The sequence below is a fragment of the Lepisma saccharinum genome, chromosome 28 (assembly GCF_977018435.1).
Source record: "Lepisma saccharinum chromosome 28, izLepSacc3.1, whole genome shotgun sequence".
In the NCBI taxonomy this organism is placed as follows: domain Eukaryota; kingdom Metazoa; phylum Arthropoda; class Insecta; order Zygentoma; family Lepismatidae; genus Lepisma; species Lepisma saccharinum.
The window spans coordinates 47,051,128-47,070,421 of record NC_139256.1 but is presented as its reverse complement, the minus strand read 5'-3'; the positions used below and the strand labels follow the sequence as shown (position 1 = coordinate 47,070,421).

General features: G+C 34.5%; 1 protein-coding gene across 1 annotated transcript; it reads left to right on the top strand.

The window, feature by feature from the left end:
- The first annotated feature begins 15,601 nt into the window (after window positions 1–15,601).
- Window positions 15,602–16,018, top strand: LOC145980943 (uncharacterized). The gene has a single exon (XM_083114027.1). The coding sequence runs from the start codon at window positions 15,602–15,604 to the stop codon at window positions 16,016–16,018; it is 417 nt and encodes a 138-aa protein (XP_082970153.1).
- The last annotated feature ends 3,276 nt before the right edge of the window (window positions 16,019–19,294 follow it).

Genomic DNA, 19,294 nt, shown 5'->3' with positions numbered 1-19,294 from the left:
TGAAGCTCCCTTATCTGTGATCCTTTCATCTCCTTATCACAGTTAACATGTGGTACAAAGAAGCAACCTTTTCTTATAATACAAGTGTACCATACAAATATTACTATCATCTTGAATTTGTGTGATTCACTAACATTAATTGAAGATATCTCTAAACATAGTCAGTTGCTTGAAAATGAAATACTACATTGATACCATTTACTGTTCATAATATTAATCGTAACACTATGTTTGGAAAGGCCCTTTCATATTAACAGATTTAGTTCACTTTCTATAGATGTTGGTAGCATTATCATCACCACCCCAAATTTAAGTATGTATTAAGTATTTTTTCATATTTTGTGCTTGTGCAAATTACTCACTTTGTGACAAATTATGTATTTAATAAAATACCAAAAACAGTATACTTAAGATGTGTTAGTATGTATCGTTACAAAACAACATTTCGGGAGTTGACTGCTCCCTTCTTCAGGTTCTGTCCTTGGTGTAAAACAAGGAGTAAGGAGATAGGTTTCACTATGGTAAAAAAGGTTGCTAAAAGCTTTCCAATGTTTTGATGAAACTTTATAAACAATACATACTCACAAATCGTAAGTATGCTGTTTTTGGTATTGTATTAAATACATAATTAAGTATTTTACAATGTGTTTTTAAACTTCCTTCTGTATTTTACAGTTAGAATTATTTATTACTTCCACTGTAGAAATACACTCAGCACTCTATGTATAAAGGTTAAGATTGTTGACAGAATACTGCTCAAAGTAAATCATTACAGTATCTCTGTGAAGGATTTTTAATAATCATATATTGCATTTTTGACTAAGATGTATTATCTAACTACTTTTTAATTATGACAACTATTAGTGCCAGGAATAAATATGAAGGTTGATATAACCAACTTTTGATTAAATAGTGATAGCTGTTATTTTACGTTCACCTCCTAACATCCAAGTATGAACATGCTCTAATGAAATAAGATCTCTGGCATTCCACTGCCAGGTCACATCAGCCTTGAATCATTTCAGGAGTTGACCAATAACTTTCTCCTATGTCATTCAAGGTGTCAGGGATGGTGATAACCAGGGCCCGAAATTTGAATGCTTAAAAGTATCTGAAAAATTATCAATAAAATGACCTAAATGACTTTAAAATGTCTTTATTTCAGGGTATGGCAGTTAGTACGGTAGTACATTAACTTCTGTAATGTTAGAACTAAAATTACAAGGTGTATGTGAAAATTAGTATAAAAATCTTACCATATTCAGAATTATTGCAGTAGATAGAATCCTTGTTTTCATTGTTTCTGACATCAAAGTGTTAAATGTTCAGTTCCTGGCTAAAAATGAGTGAGTGAAATGTTATGCAGTTACAATACCTTTTTTTTTCTTTTTTTTGCAATTACGCCAAAATAAATAAAGACTGAAAAGTATGTAAATTGACCAAAAAGTACGTAAAACTTGAAAAATAGAAAATATGACGAAAAAATGCACAATAAAATTCACATTTTTGTAAGTTGATATTTGTATTCAGTATTTTAATACATAAGAGTAATGCATACTACATAAGGAAAAAAAAAAGATGATATGTAATCAAAATCTGGGCTCTGGTGATAACCAACAGTGTATTTGAATTGGCCCTATTTTTTTTCACCTTTCAACCATATTTTTGAGTAGCTTCTTTTTAAAAAAATGTAACATTTTTTCACAAGTTTCCACATGAATCATCATTGTTGGTAACAAAACTCATGGAAATCATTACCATGATTCCTTGCTTCAAGTTATTTGGAAGGCTGTGGAGCATTGTTTCAGTCTTTGGGGCTTCCTTTTATTGTATTCTTTGGGAGGAGGAACAGGCTCTGGAGTTGGAACAGCCACACTTAAAATATTATAGGATGAATATCCAAATATAGAAAGGCAAGATTATGTTTTCTTTTTAAATGTGTTTTTATCCATTATTAACATTTCTCGGCAGTGACATCTAATATAATATACTAGTTATGAACAGTTACCTGGTGAAAAAGATTATGTCATATTTCAGAGTGCCTTTAAACATTTACAAGGGAGAGTGAAATGAAAACCTTAATTTGTTTTTGTTTCTTATCCACATGCAGTCATTTATATGTCACTACAAAGGCCTGCAGAGGCTATTTTTGAACTTCCTCCTCCATTAGTAAACTTGCTGGTGTGGTAAGCATGCACAGAGATATTGAATTTTCATTTGCTGAGAAGTTTCTGTAGATTTTAGGCTGCAAGAGGGCAACAAGTGACTCCTCTTCACTGGTGCAAGTGTGTATAGGAGGCGTCATCTTTAAAATAACAAAAATGGCATTTTGAAGCTCACTTGATTAGTGTTGCAGCCTTGAGGTTGTTTTGTAAATAACAGTTGATACCTCATGTTTATTTGAACTGTATATAGTGGCCACTGTGGCTCAGTCGGTAATGCATCTGACTTCCATGCTAAAGGCCCCTAGTTCGATCCCTGGCTGGTTCAAATCCAGGAACTTTTCTAACAGAAGCGGCCCTGGCACCCACCCAGCATTGAATGACATGCGTACGTGGGGGAAACCCTAGGGGGTAAAGGCAGTCAGGGGCGTGATGCTGATCACATCACCCCCACTCACGACCGGATCAAGAAAGTGTGGGGCGTTACCCCCACACACCCTATCTGCGTTGATGGCATGGTGCTAAGCACAGGGGAACACTTTACCTTTTTACCTTTTACAGTCTGCCCTACAAGTTTTCTTGGACTTTTAAGGTTTTCATTTGACTCTTGTAATATATATCTTTATAATATGTTTAAAGCTGAAGAACAAATATAACACTATTTAAGATTACAAGAAGAGTTTTCTAAGCAAGTTAAACTAAGCAATGCCAGTGCAAAATTTGTCTTGTTATCAGTTTCATATCACAGATCAGAGGCATCCTTCCAATCATAAATAAGAGGCAAGAACTTATAATCCTTTTCTGTTGGTTGATGTAATTTAACTTTCATAACTTTTAGCACAAGTAAATACAATGGGACATAGTAAATAAATATTCATAGATGAGATTTGTATTGTTCAGTTTGGAGAAAAACATACTGCAGTTTAGCAGTAGAAAACCTTTTCCATCACTGCTCTATGATGTTTCATCCCAAAATTGTATGCAATCCAGTGTATTTCCCATATAATTTAGATTATCCTGATTGTGAGAAGAATGTAGAATTTATTATGCACCTTTTTTTTATATTTTGACGAATTAGAAGTATAAGCATTAGGAAATTTTTCCACATAATAGAAACATTGGTAAATTTTTGCATATTCATAGACAATTATAAAAAAAATGTCATGAAATTTAGTTTGGCAAATTGAGTGAAAACCCTACAATCAACTCTTTCCCCAAATACTGCAAGAACTATTTAAGATGCAACAACCATGACTCTTTATTTAAGTGTTTCAAAATAAACGTATTGATCTCAATTTTTAGAAATAGTGAACATTTTTTCAGCATCTTTTAAAGCTTTGTTACATACACTTTTACCCATATCTATAAGATACTGACAATGGGCAGACACTTGTTTAACTGCATGTACTACAGATCAAATAAATCACATGATTGATTTGTTTTTGTTCTTTCATTCCAGATTTGTAACCTGCGTATACTACCCTTCAAAGAATGATGATGTAATAACTTTTCCTTACAACACCATTTTGGATAATTGAGAGTAGGTTGAACATGCCAGTTGCATTTTTCCAATTGAAAATGAGGTATGTTACATCCTAGATAGTTCATAAATATAGTTATTATCCCTGAGCAGATACCAGCTCAAATTGATACTGATTGATGCTTGAACATTGTAACAATTAAGAGTACAAGTATACATTAATTACTAGAGTTGTGCTTTAAAATATTCAAAGAATTACATCAAAATATTAAAATTAGAGTTTAGCCAATCAAAAGGTATTTGTTGGAATTTATGTTCTTGATGAAAACACGAAATATGAAATAACACATTGTAACGTTAAGTTTTCATGTTTCAGAAAGGTGTGAGGTGCATTTTCCTGTCCTGTTTTGTCACGAAATGATGCGGAATGAACTTCAAAATGCAAAATAGACTTTTAAGAATCAAAATTTAGTGTTTATTTACCGACGCGATACTTTCTGAAGTTTGAATTATCTTGCAGGTTGCAATTCATGGAAAGTTGATTAACTTTGCTGTAAATTTTTGAGAAGCAAAAATGTACCTTTTATACAGGAATAAACTGAATACTCTGTTAACTACGTAAATGTACTATTAGAAGGGATGTGTTTATTTTGTGTAATACAGAGTATTCGGGTAAATATCTACCAATAAGAAATTAAATTATCTTGGCAACCAATAGTGATAGGATCGTCCGGCTTCGTTTGTCTGAAAGAGAAACCTAACAAGTTTTATCACCAACACAAAATAGTCAATGCACTCACCTTAATAGATGTCCACATGTGGTCCTTTGGTTGCTTGACAAACATCAAGGCGATACTCATCCTCCCTCCAGGTGTTTTGTATCATTTGAGGCGTCACAGATTCACATGCTGCGATACTTCTTTACCGAAGATTGTCCAAGTCTTGTACTGGTGTTTGGTACACGAGAGTCTTGATGTACTCCCATAGAAAGAAATCTAGTGGGTCAAATCAGGGGACCTCGTGAGCCATTGAATAGGTCCTTCTCTTCCAATCCAGTTCTGTGGGAAATGCTGATCGAGGAAGTTTCTGACATTCCTTGCATAATGCGGAGGAGCCCCCTCCTGTTGAAATTTGTATCCAGGCGTACAGCATAATGTTCCAACATTTCCAAGTAGGTGTTTCCTGTAACTGTATCCTCTTCAAAGAAAAAAGGCCCGATCACAGAATCATGAGTCAACGCACCCCACACATTTAATTTGGAACTGTTCCTTGCATTTTCTACCACAAAGTGGGGATTTTCCTCATCCCATATCCTGCAATTATGTCTATTCACTTTACCTGATGTATGGAAAGTGGCTTCGTCAGAAAATGCTACACGTTTTAGGAATTCATTGTTTTCATCAATGCAGGATAACATTTCAATAGCAAACTCCTTCCTTCAAGGTCAGTCATTACGATTAATTTTTTTTGAACGAGCTGTATCTTGTAAATTCTAAACTGCAACCTTTTGTGTACTATGTCATGCACAGTTGATCGAGGGATTTGAAGTTGTGTACTTGCCCATCTAATCTATTTTCGTGGGCTGCATTGAAAAGCTTCCTGACCCGCCTCCACTTTTGCCTCACTCACACGTTTCATGCCTTTAGACCCTAAATTGACTGATTTTTGTACTGGCATTTTGCTTTTTTATTTCCCAAAGGGTACGCCTCTAATGATACAATTGGAGTGGAATAATTACATAATATTATTAATCAATATTTTAAACAACTTTTAATTGATACAGAATTCAAACATCAGTATCAGTTTATTGGTTCAGCCTTAATTATAACTGTCATTTAAACACAAGATCCATTTTTAATATTACATTGGTGAAAAATGCATGATAATTTTGAATTTTGCATCATTTACAGGATAATCTACAATCAATCACTCAATGAAAATGTTACTCTACATATGAGAAATCTGGACTCTGGAAAAGTAGCAACCAGCATGAGTGATGAAATTTGTTAGAGTGACTTATTTTACTTTATTTTCCAAAAATTTCCCAGACAGCACTCTTCCAAATTGTTATCACTAATACATTTTTGTTGTTTGATATTTTTTATAACCAGTTGACCATAACTTTTGAACTGCATGAATGATTCTAAACAAAAAAAAAATGTTATTGAGAGTCTATGTTGATAAGGTACTTGCCAACAAATATCATCATGTATCTCCTTTTTTTTTTCCTCCATACTTTAGGGGCTGTCCCCAGCCCCATCGGCACCTCACTTTGGTATTCCATTGTACTCTGAGAACACATCCATGGATACAGGAGTAGCTTCCTCATGTGCTAGTTTCACCATTGATAAGCCAGAAAGTGAATGGAAGTCTGTCTGTCTTGGCAGATGTAAAGAATTTGAAATCATAATCTCCCTTCCCACTTCAACAGACTTAGGACTGGCAGATGGTACTTGCAAGTGCTGATAACATCTGAAACACCTCAAAAGTGGAAGAGTTACCCAAGGTTCTGTGTAACATTTAATTTTAATTTGTAATTCTATTTGCATTAGAATTGAAATATGATAAGGCAGACCCCAAGTGTAATTTATCAATCCATGATAAAAAAAATACCTGCTTTTGACTACTAATTTTTTTATATTTCTTGCAAGTACCATCTGGTGTGGTTAAAAATTATGATTTCATTGTTTTAAAAAAAAGGAAGCATCACAAAAATCAATTCATTGAAAATGTCAAAATTATAAACAAAGACATATAATTAAAAGTTCGATTAAAAACAGATTCTGAAAATGTAAAAATGTTCATTAGAAACCTGCTTAAGTTAAAAACGTTAGAATTAAACATGAAAATATGATTATATGATTCTGCAATTGCAAATTTTTTATTTCCCCCAAAATTCAAAGATCCTGTATTGGAAACAAGAACATTAGAACACAACCATAAAACTTGATCTTAACACAAATAGTATGCACAAATATATTATAATATTTATAAATTTGAAACTAGATTACATGAATAATTCATTATGCAACTGACACTAATGAAAAAACTAAGACTACCTGTATCTTATTTACCTGAATTCCATTTTCAGAATAGGGTGGTTGTGAGTTGTCTGTTTGCAGATAGTGTTTAAGGTTCCTTAAAATGTATACTTAACCTGCTAGAAAACAATCTATGTCTATGTACATAAAATCTTATAATTTATTACCAACCTGTGATTTTCTTCAGGGCACTCAATCCAGTGGATATCAATGGACCTGAAAAGAGAAAAACTTGTAGTAAACAGAATAATCCGAACGATACTAATATGTCTACCTGAAATAAAGACAAAATGCATAATCCTGCTACACGGCCAACCTCCAGAATTCCTTCTAGTGTTCACCTGGAGATCGGCTACTTTCTCCCTACCCACCAATCCCTGAAGCAGAACCCGCTCTGAAGGTGAGCACTGGATGTTCTAAGACGTTAACAGCTCGCAGGTAAACACCCTGTCTTTTTTTCAGACAGACATCCTAAAATAACATGAAAAGAGAATGAAATATTATAGAAAACTCACCACAATTCTCCTGGTACATCCTGTGATGGAATTTTTCCTGAAAAAGAGAAAAAAACTTGTAGTAAACAGAATAATCCGAAAGATACTAACATGTCTACCTGAAATAAAGACAAAATGCATAATCCTGCTACACGGCCAACCTCCAGAATTCCTTCTAGTGTTCACCTGGAGATCGGCTACTTTCTCCCTACCCACCGATCCCTGAAGCAGAACCCGCTCTGAAGGTGAGCACTGGATGTTCTAAGACGTTAACAGCTCGCAGGTAAACACCCTGTCTTTTTTTCAGACAGACATCCTAAAATAACAAGAAAAGAGAATGGAATATTATAGAAAACTCACCACAATTCTCCTGGTACATCCTGTGATGGAATTTATCCTGAAAAAGAGAAAAAACTTGTAGTAAACAGAAGAAACCGAAAGACGCTAATATGTCTACCTGAAATAAAGACAAAATGCACAATCCTGCAACATTGCCAACATCCAGAATTCCTTCTAGTGTTCATCTGGAGATCGGCTACTTTCTCCCTACCCACCAATCCCTGGAGTAGGACCCGCTCTGAAGGTGAGCACTGGATGTTCTAAGACGTTAACAGCTCGCAGGTAAACACCCTGCCTTTTTTCAGACAGACATCCTAAAATAACATAAAAAGAGATTGAAATATTTTAGAAAACTCACCACAATTCCCCTGGTACATCCTGTGATGGAATTTATCCTGAAAAAGTGAAAAAACTTGTAGTAAACAGAATAATTCGAAAGATACTAATATGTCTACCTGAAATAAAGACAACAAGCACAATCCTGCAACACTGCTAACCTCCAGAATTCCTTCTAGTGTTCATCTGAAGATCGGCTACTTTCTCCCTACCCACCGATCCCTGAAGCAGAACCCGCTCTGAAGGTGAGCACTGGATGTTCTAAGACGTTAACAGCTTGCATGTAAACACCCTGTCTTTTTTTCAGACAGACATCCTAAAATAACAACAACAAAAATGGATTAATCTAAATGTAAAATATTAAAGAAATCATCATTACTTATCTTTTGTACAAATCCTTCCTTCAAAGTAGAATGGCACAGGTCGGTCCTTCTTGTTTCAGACATCTGCATCATAATCATCTTTAAGTCCCCTCCTCTTAGAACCTGGAATAGAGTGACGTTCTTCGGTGTGTATATTGCTTCACTATACTCATAAAGTACAGCCGAAAATACGAGTGTTGTTCAAGTCAAACCGGGACTTTTGAATTTATTAAATGAAATAACTAATTTCAAGAGTGTAAACTGCATTTATATTTCGACATAGCCCACTGCTTTGTTTATACTTATCCCAGCATTTAACTAATGCCTGGAAAGCTTCGGCATAGAAAGGTTTGTCAGTACGCCTGAACCATCCAAGGGGATATGTGGGCTGAGAACCACCATGACCGGGATCGTCACTAACGAACATATGTCCATCTTTGAATTTTTACAGACTGCGGCTGAGCATCTCATCACCATACTAAACTTGAAGTTTTCTGTTGATTTCCGCAGATTTTACGTCTTTGTTCACAATAAACTTAATCAGCTCACGCCATTCCATGTACGCACTAACATTGTTGTCTGCCATCTTAAGTAACGATCTATGGACTGGCCTCCGACATCTGCACCACCTAATCAGAAATATGACACACTAGCCACTTACTGAAGTCCCGGTTTTCCTTGAACGCTCCTCGTATAATATTTTGTTCCTATTATGTTTCTGTGAATCACAGAAGAGAACCAAACTGATGAAGTATTACAACAACGTAATATCAAGATATCTCCCTAAGCCAATCTCTAAAGCTGTTATTTTGTCTGTGGTATTTATATTTGTATGAGCTAATCATCAGTTGTAATTCTGTGGCTCTGCCAATGCCGACTTTGACAAGGAATTGGCATTTGAGGAACTACAGTATCTAAACTGACTGAGACCTGCTACGTGACTTTTTGTTGGGTGAAGCATGACCAACATGTTGCGTTTCTTTCCCAGTGTGCTACACTCCATTTCAAGGAGCTCCCCTTAATGCTGACTTAAAATCAAAACCTTTTGGGTTCTCACCAGGAATTAAAACCAGGACCACTTACACCAATTGAGTGTGCTAATCATTTGGCTGCATGTAAACCCATCTGAGATAAATAAACAGATTAAATTTATCAAGTGCTTGCTATTGCCTCATAATTACATGTAACGATTGTATTAAAGGATGGCTGGAGCATGGTGCTGATCACATTACCTTCAAAATTGGTCAAGACTGTGGATGTGTGGTGCCCTAACCCTACACCCCCTTCTCCCCATATGACTACATGACATGTTCCAATGTATGTGGTGTAGCTATGCCCCTGTGGCATTTAAATTCAATAATACTCTTGTTACTATACATAGCAGTTTATATTGTGTAAGAGTAAATATTTAGTTCCCAATAATCTTTAGAGCATATTTATGCTTAAATGAAAATGAAAAGCAAAATTTGCAGCTTCTTAGACACCAAGTTTTTTCGTGGTATGAATGTTGAAATTTTGCACTGTACATTTAATTTATTGGCTTGCTAATTACACTGTCTACATATAACTAGTTTTAACATTTTCCATTACTTATCACCTAATTAATATTATATGAGGATATTACATTCAACAACATTTTACGTTTCTTATACTTTCTGTACTTTGAAAACAAAATTTCATATCCACCTGCAAGTTTAACTGATATGTTTTTCTTTGTTGTGACATCACATTCACAGCATCCATCATCCCTTTGTAGACTAAACACAAAGGCTACCATTTCTTAAAATAAAATTAGTAAGGCAAATGTGTAATAAACATAATATCAGTCAATCTTGAAAACTGGAAATACTCTGTCTGAAAACAGACAACTCATGGCTTGAATACTGGATGTTCTTCACCTGAAATAGAGAAACATATTCAAAGTAGAGATAATTGGAGCATGTATTCTTGCAAATTTCTGTCATAATATCCTTATATTATAAATGTTCTACCATATTACTATGAATTGGAAAAATAAATCCAATTCATGAATTGTAAAAATATGTCCACAGATTCTTGGATGAAATACTACAGATGGTCCACAGTCTAGATGGCAGGTATCTGGTATACAATTTTCCAGTATCTATTTTCAAGGCAACAGGTAATCTGGATATTTGGATTACTCATGTTATCTAAATATCCAGAAATTTGGAAGATTCATAATCCAGATATGCTGCACAAAACATGGATAAATAAGTATCAAAATATCTGAATTACCCCCACACCCCCTATATGCCTTCATAGTGTGGTGCTATGCACAGGGGAGCACTTTACCATTTTTACCTTTTTTATCAAAATATCTGAAATCTATTAATAGATAAAATTTTCATATGTATTTGGACATCTGTAATTTATACCTAAAATGAGCTCTATACTCTATGATATTCTAGCTAACTTCCATGGCAGAGTGATTAGCACAGCTCGCTACCATGCCAGATGCCTTGGATTCAAATCCTGGCCTGGGCTTGTGTGTTCTTCATGAGTGTCAATCAGTTTCATCATATCATCACTCATCTTCATCATTGTGATTAGCCAAAAGTATCGAGAAAAGCGAAGTAAAATAAAACCAAATCAATCAATCAATGAAATTTGTGTAATTTCTCCAGAACAAGTTCTCCCAACTATTTTGTATTCCTTCCCGAATTCTGTTCCCTTTTCAGTCCCTCATGAATCTTCAAAATTATATTCGATCTTACGTAGAACTGTAAGCAAAAAATGCAGGTTCGACTAGAACTTGAACCTGGGTCTCTGCCATTCCATGCCATAGCTCTACCACCGAGCTACTGAGCTGGCCTGGTTTCACCTGATTTTTCGCTTCCGCATCGTCTCTGCCAGTGCTACCGCAGATATAAGATATAAATATTCAATCTTATCTGCAAACCACTCTTTTTGACAAAACCTTTATGGACATCTGTCTGTAGAGATACAGTGGATCGCCGATTTTACATTTTCCTGCAGTATGCATTCTATCTTGATGGTCCCAACAGAGCAGAATGTTATCAAATTTCCCTACATTTGGCATTTTCCTGCTTTTCATGTTGTTTTTTATCTTGATCCACCTAAAAAGCAAATAATCGAGGTTCCACTGTATTTGTACATCATTTGTAAAAAATGTAAACTTAGTGATACATCACTTAAAATGCTAAAGATTGTTTCCAAAAGTTACAAAGTTGTCAGCACAAAATAGAAATTTGCATATGTGCTTTAGTGCTCTCAGTTTTCTAAATACTCGTAGTAGTACATTGAATGTCCAGTTGATACATTTTGTGGGTATTCTTAATAGCATTTTAGTTAATAGGATGTTGACCAATCTGGAAAAGTCACGAAAATTTTCTTTTTTCTGGGTAAATCCGAATTCTTTTAGAAAGTTTGTTACAGGGTGATTATATAGTCTATACATTTTAGTGATATCATTACATACATTTCTTTTGGATGTTATGTGAGGCTATGCTAACAGTAGAAGTAAGGAGAGGTGAAGATGGACTTCTCCCGGAAATCAGAAATCCGGGCACCACAGGCTGGCTATCAAGAATCTAGTCAACAAATTCAATCAAACTGGTATTATTGTTGATGAAGAACATCCTGAGAGGCCAGCCATAATACCACAAAATGTGTGAAGTGTAGTCCCACCTCATCGACCATTGTAATCCCATCAGCTACCAACTGTGGCTCATAACACAGTGGATTGGGGAACACCAAAATCCTTACTGTACACCAACAGGATGTGTCACCACCCCATTTTACCATTATCGTTCGTGATTTCTGACTGTTGTGGATCGCTGGCATCTGTGCCCAGACTTGAGGAGTGGTCACATTGAGTTATACTGATTTTGTGTCCTACTGTGATATATGTTTCAGTACATGTATTTTGTGCAATAAATCCTGTTAATGCAGAAATGTATACTGACTTTATAATCACCCTGCATATTAATAAATTTCACCATAATTATGCCCTACTTCCTCTATAATTATGCATTTTTGGTAAAAGTTATTTTTTTGTTAATCCTTTGCTTGTGAAAGCAGATACAAGCTTATACTTACTATAAATAGAAGGTTACATGTGAGATTCTGAGAGTGTGTGTTTAACTAAAATGTTAGTGATGTTAAATGTATATTTGTGTACATTAATTACTAGAAACACATATTTATGGTGAAAAAAATTCAAGATTTTGGTACAAAAACTGTAAACATTTCTGGATAAAAAGTGGTATATAAAAATGGCATGTTTCTATTAAATTAGTAACCATAACCCTAAATTTAATTTTAAAAACTACACTTACTACACAAAATATACATTGCCCTTCTAATAGCACGGCAGTGTAGTTATCAGAGTATCATGTGGAAAGGAGTCCATTTTTTCATCTCAAATATTTAAAGCAGAATTAATCAATTTTCCGTAATTTGCATAACCCACACAGAATAATTCAGACTTCAGAAAATGTTACGTCTCTAAATAAACTCTAAATTTCATGTTTATGAGTGTATTTCGCATCATTTCGTGACAAAATATGTTGGGAATATGCACCTCACATCTTTCAAAACATGAAAAATGAATATTACAATGTGTTATTTCACATTTCGTGTTTCCGACTGAAACATTTGGTTCTTGGACTATAAATGTCAGGGGATTTAATTTTTAAGAAATTGCAGACAGGCTAGTTAATGCTAGGACATTGTAATCATGGGATTCTGGGTTCAGATCCAAGTAGCTGTACATTTCATTGCTTTATATCCCACTTGAAACTGTAGGTCCAGTCCTGCTTAGGTTGTGTATGCATCTGTATTCATCTCACCCATCAAGAATATGTTTCATCCAACACATAAGAGTGTAAGTGATTTTAAAAATTCATGTAAAATAAATATTTTATAAATAATTAAAGAAGTTCTATTATACTATAACCATGCAACCAGAAATTAAGATATAGGTTTTAACCTATATATTTCTTTTTGTCTTGCTTCCTATGTACTTCTTCTTATTTTGTAACTAACTCACACATTGGAGATACAAATTACTAGTTACATATCCTAGCAATAAATAATGTCCAACTTTATTGTTGAAACCAAACAATCAATATTTAAGGGAATGAGTGGTGTACACACACAGTAACAATAAAAATGGAAATGCATATTGTTGGTATGCTAAAGCAGGAAAAAATAAGCCACCTAATTTTAAATATAATTACGCAGGCTAGTATTAATTATTTAATAAAGAACTAGATATTTATACACAAAGTAATTACCACATTTTAAACATAAAAATAGTTAACTGAAGTCAATAACAAGATGAGACTCAATTGTATTTATTCTTTGCATGCCCTAATTTCACAAGTAACAGAAAAACTTTTCCTGACTTTTGAAAAAATAAAAAATCTCAATTGAAACATCATCACCTTGTAATCAAGGGGTCTGGGGTTTGATACCCAGTGGAGGCACTGAGTGGCTTTGATCCCACTTTAAACTGTAAGTCCAGTCCAGATTAGCTTATCTGTGCATAAAGGGACTTACAACTAATAAACAAAGAGAACCATTTATTTTATCTTTAATAATGTTATCAAATCCTAAGCTAAAAGTAAAGTGAATTATTTATATTTGCAAGAGAAAATAAATTGGAATTTTAAATAAACAAAAGCAACAGGAAAATGTGTTAAGAACTTTAAAATGAAGAAGTAATCTTAGCAAAATTTGAATAAAAAGAAATAGATACTTTACTCTACTTATCTGTCTTCTTCTACCTTGCAGTGTAGAGGTTTTACAGAAGGATTGCCATCTGTCCCTGTCTTGCACTAGATCTTGCACTTCTTTCCAGTCGCTGCCCCTTACTTCCACAGCTCTCTTTACATTGTCTTCCCCCACTTTTCTAGGTCTTCCTCTTAGTTTTGTCCCCTGCATTTTCACTTTGTAGACCACTTTGGCTACGTGGTCACCATTCTCTTCACGTGACTAAACCATCTTAGTTGGCTCTGTTCTACTTTCTCTAGTAAGGGAGAAACTCTCAAACAATTTCTTATGATTTGATTTCTCACTCGATCCCTTCTTGTCTTTCCTTCTTTCTATCTGATGCAAAAATCTCATTTCCATTGTCTGCAGTTGACTTTGGTGTTTTGATGTCAATGTCCAGGACTCGCAGCTGTGCAAAATCGCGGGTATCTATATGGTTTTATACACTGCTAGTTTTGTTGACTTTGTTATTTCCTTTTTATTAAAGAAGTTTATTTTCAGGGAATTAAATAAGCATCCTGCTACTTGTATTCTGCTGTTAATTTCGTTGTCTATTTTACGATATTGCTGTAGTGTTGCTCCCAGATATTTGAAGCTATTAATCTGTTCTAATTCTTGATTTTCAAGGTATATTTTATGCTCTACCTCTTCTCTTGCTATTATCATGGTCTTTGTTTTATTATTATTTATTCTCATCCCATATTTTAGGAATTCTTTATTCCAAATTTTCATGTTACATTGTAGATTTTCTCCGAGCTTCCTAAAATTAGGATATCGTCTGCATATGCAAAATGTGATAGTTGTACTGGCCTCAGGTTTTTATATCCTAGCTGTAACTTTTTGATTTCTTTGTTCCATTCTTTTATGACTTCATCCATCAATATGATGAAAAGGAGGGGACTGAGTATACACCCTTGTTTCAAACCTCTTGTTGCCCCACCTAGTGGTCGTGTGACCTTGTAGTTGGTGGTGAGGCTTGCGTGCTCTGATGATTCGCTAGGCTATACCAGCGGTAGCATAGCTACTGGTAGGGTCTCCCATGCTGGGCAGGCTAGCGAGGAAGAGCGAGACTAAGAAGCAACCTACTGGTCAACGGCTCCAATGGCGGAAAAAGATGGATGGTCATCTCAATGGCAGAGTAGACAGATGAACCAAAGGAGTAACATCTCTTTAAAAAACTGTTGTTCAGTTGGCTCCAGCTGATAGTATAATGCAAGGGCCCCTTGCCAGTGTTACGGTACGGCGCAGATGGTGGAAGAGGTAACCCTCCCTCTTGGGGTTTAAAATAAAGAGGGAACCCACTGCCTTGTGTTGAGGAGGGATCCTCAAAGGCTAAGGGAGTACACCCTAATGGAAAACCAGCAGGCCAAGAGCTAAGAGGGAAGGCATCTCCAATGGCTTTGGACTCGAGGGCTGACAACCCATTAATCCGAGAATATCTTGTTTAAAGCAAACAGAAGAATGCCGGATGGATGACAATGTTGGCGACCCGGAGAGGAAACAGGATTTTGAAAATTGAAACTTGGAATGTGCGTGGAGTGCATGGTAAAGAAATAGAACTTATGAGAGAAATAAATAAAGCAAAACTACATAAACCGAAGCTAAAAAGAAGGGGAGAGAATGTGAACAGATGATGGAACCAGAAAGTGGGAATAGATATATTTTATTCTACTCAGGAGTGGACAAGAACAAACGAGCTAAAGCAGAAGTAGGCATAATCATACCAGAAAGATATCAATATCATATAAAAGACTGGCAGTATATAAACAAGAGACTAATAAAACTAACTGTAGATGCCAATAATACAGATTATCAGACTATTACCTATATTGCTGCATATGGACCAAATGAGGATGAGACAGTGGAAAAGATGGATGCTTTTTATGAAGAACTACAGAAAGTAATAGATGACAGTGAAAGAAAAATATATGTACTAGGAGACTTAAATGGAAGAGTTGGTAAAGAAGTAAAGGGTATTGAAGAAGTGATGGGTAAATATGGCGAGGCACATCAAAATGACAATGGAAGAAAAATTGATGTGTGTTAGCAATGAGTTAATAATAGTCAACACCAAATTTCAACATAAAGGCATTCACACAAGAGAGGAACCCAGCATGGAGAAGTCCATCATCGATTACATCTTAGTGCAGAAAGCAGAATTTAGGAACGCACTCGATGCTATTGTGTATAGAGGTTTTGAAATAGGAAGTGACCATCATCTATTAGTAATGAAAACAGCTATAACATCAACGTTTAAGAAATAATCAAACACAAAGAATGTAAGGGAGAAAATAATGAACCACAACTCAAGGATAAGAATACAAGGCAAAGATACCAAGAAGAAATACAACAGAAAATACAGGAAATAAATGGCACTTCAAATACTCTAGAGGACATGTGGCAAAATTTTAAACGAATTATTCTTGAAGCAGCAACAAAGCATGTAGAAAGATGAAAGTAGGAAGACAGCAAGAAAAAAAAACACCGTGGTGGACAGCAGAAATCAAGGAACAAGTCAAAAAAAAACTCTGGAAGAAATCCTTGAATAAGAGATCAGTTAACGCATACAAAGAATACAAGAAACAAGGAACTACTGTTAAAGAAATGTTAAAACTGGAAAAACAAAAATCTTGGGAAAATTTTGGCAAGAAATTAGAGACAAATTTTAATGAAAACCAGAAACTGTTTTACAGAACACTAAACGCTATGAGGAAAGATAAAGAATGCCCATTGAAATTTATAAAGAGTAAGAATGACATTTCATTAACCAATGAAGAAAATATAATGAGAAGATGGAAAGAATATTTTGAGGAACTATTGACCATAGAGGAAGATCAAAACAGGAAAAGAGAAAGAGAAAGTGGGAGCAAGAGGAGAACCTGAGAAACTATGTAAATGGAAAAGAGAAAGAGGATCAAAATGTGATTATGATGGGCGTACTGGATGAGGTTATCAAAAAGATGAAGCTAGGAAAGTCAGCAGGCCATGATTTGAATTTGAATTTGAATTTTATTTTTCTTCCGTTGACCCTTGATTAAAAGGGCATGGAAAACGTCAACATACATAATGAAATAATAATTAGTTAAGTACATCATAACAAAAAAGAAGAAACATTGTGTAGTACATTACATCACTACACCAAAGTAAAAATTAAAAAATACACTTCATTACACTACAATAAAAATAAAAACACATTATCATTGTTGCATGATTGAAATAAGAATACAATTAAAATACATATTTTTTTTAGTACATTGGCCTTGTATTGTCTTGTTCCATGAATTCTCTGATACTGTAGAGAGCTCTCTCTGTCAAATATTTTTTTATTGTTTGTATTTGTTTATCTTTTGGAGATATCAGTTTTATGTCATGAGGCAGCTGGTTGTAGAATATATTTCCGGCATTCATTGGTGATTGTTTTGAGATATTGAGTCTGTGTTGGTTCTGGTAGTAATTATCTTTCCCTCTTGTATTGTGGTTGTGTAATTGGTTATTTTTAGTCATGCTTCCAGTATTTAGAACAAACGTTATAGCCTTATAGATGTATAGGGAGTATATTGTCATTATTTGTTTCTCCCTGAATAACTCTTTGCAAGATTCCATACAGCCTAGTTTGTACATTATTCTAAGTGCTCTCTTTTGAAGTCTCAGTATTCTGACAGTATTATTATAAAATGATCCACCCCAAGCTATTATGCCATATTCAACATAGGGGTAAATTAGTCCATAATATATGCATTTGTTAATTTCTGTTAAATTATATTCAGCCATTTGTTTTAGCAGGTATAGATTAGATGATAGTTTACTGCAGGTGTTGTTAATTTGTTCTTCCCACGTTAATTTTTGATCTAGTGTTATTCCCAAAAACTTTACTGAAGATACAGTTTCTATGAGCACATTGTCTATGCATAGAGTTTGTGACTCAAAATCCATGTTTCGGATTGTATTGAATATCATAAATTTTGTTTTATTGTTGTTTATTATTAATCCATGTGAAGTTAAGTATTGTGCCAGTTGGTTTATGGTGATAAAAGTGTTTATTTCAAGTTTCCTAGGGTCGATACCTCAGGCAAGAACAGTTGTGTCATCTGCATAGGTGACAATTTGTGTGTTTGGGTATTCTGGTACATTGTTTATGTAAAAAATAAAGAGCAGGGGCCCCAGGATTGATCCTTGGGGTACCCCCATTAACACTTTCCTACTTTGTGATTTATAGTTAGAGACTATACCATGCACGTTGTAGCTTATTTGAGTAATTTGCATTCTGTCCTGTAGATAAGATTGTATAAGTTCATCAGCTATCCCTCTTATTCCTGTATTGCTTAGTTTGACCATAAGCAGGTCATGTTTTACCCTATCAAATGCCTTGGAAAGATCTAGATATATATAGTGTTTGCAGCTTCGTGTTTTTCTAATGTTTCGGTTACATAATCGATTAACTGTGCTAGAGCTGTGTTTATTGATTTCCCTTTCTGGAATCCATGCTGATTTCTGTTTATTATGTTATATTTGTTACAAAACTTTATAATATTAGATAAAAAAAATTCCAATATCTTTGAAAATGCAGATGTTAGGGAGATAGGTCTGTAGTTCTCAATGTCTGTTGCAGCTCCTTTTTTGATTATGGGTATCACTGTGCTGTGTTTTAGAACTTTGGGGAATGTACCAACTTTTATTGAATTGTTGACTGCATACAGCAGGGGTTCTAAAATAGATTCTGAGCAGGATTTAATAAGTTCAGCTGACCATTCATCAGGTCCATGTGATGTTTTGTTTTTTAAACCTTGTATGACTTTTTTTTAGCTCATTAGCACTTACTTCTGGGATATATATACTGTTTGGCCGATATTTGTCCATTGGGATCTCTAGTGTTTTGTTATTATTTTCATTCTCTCTGTTTGTGTTGGTTACGTTTATAAAATATTCGTTGAATAAGTTACATATGATTTTCTGGTCAATTACTTCAGTGTCATCCTTGATGACTTTTATGTTTACTTTATCATTGTTTGTGTTTGATACGCAGTGATTGTTTACAATTTTCCAAATGGCTTTTTGTTTATTAACAGACTTTTTTATTTGTTTACTGAAAATATTTTATTTTTGTTTCTTTATGGCTTTCTTGAATAGTTTTCTTACATTTTTGTACTTTTCCTGGTCTTTTGTAATTCTAAATTTTTCATATTCAATTTTCATATTACTTTTCAAAAGTATAATTTCTTCTGTTAGTGGCACTTTCTTCTTATTAGGGTATATTCTTTTTGTTGTTTCGGGGCAAGCTACATTTAAATAATATGTTAAGTGGCTTATTAGCATTTCCCAGATA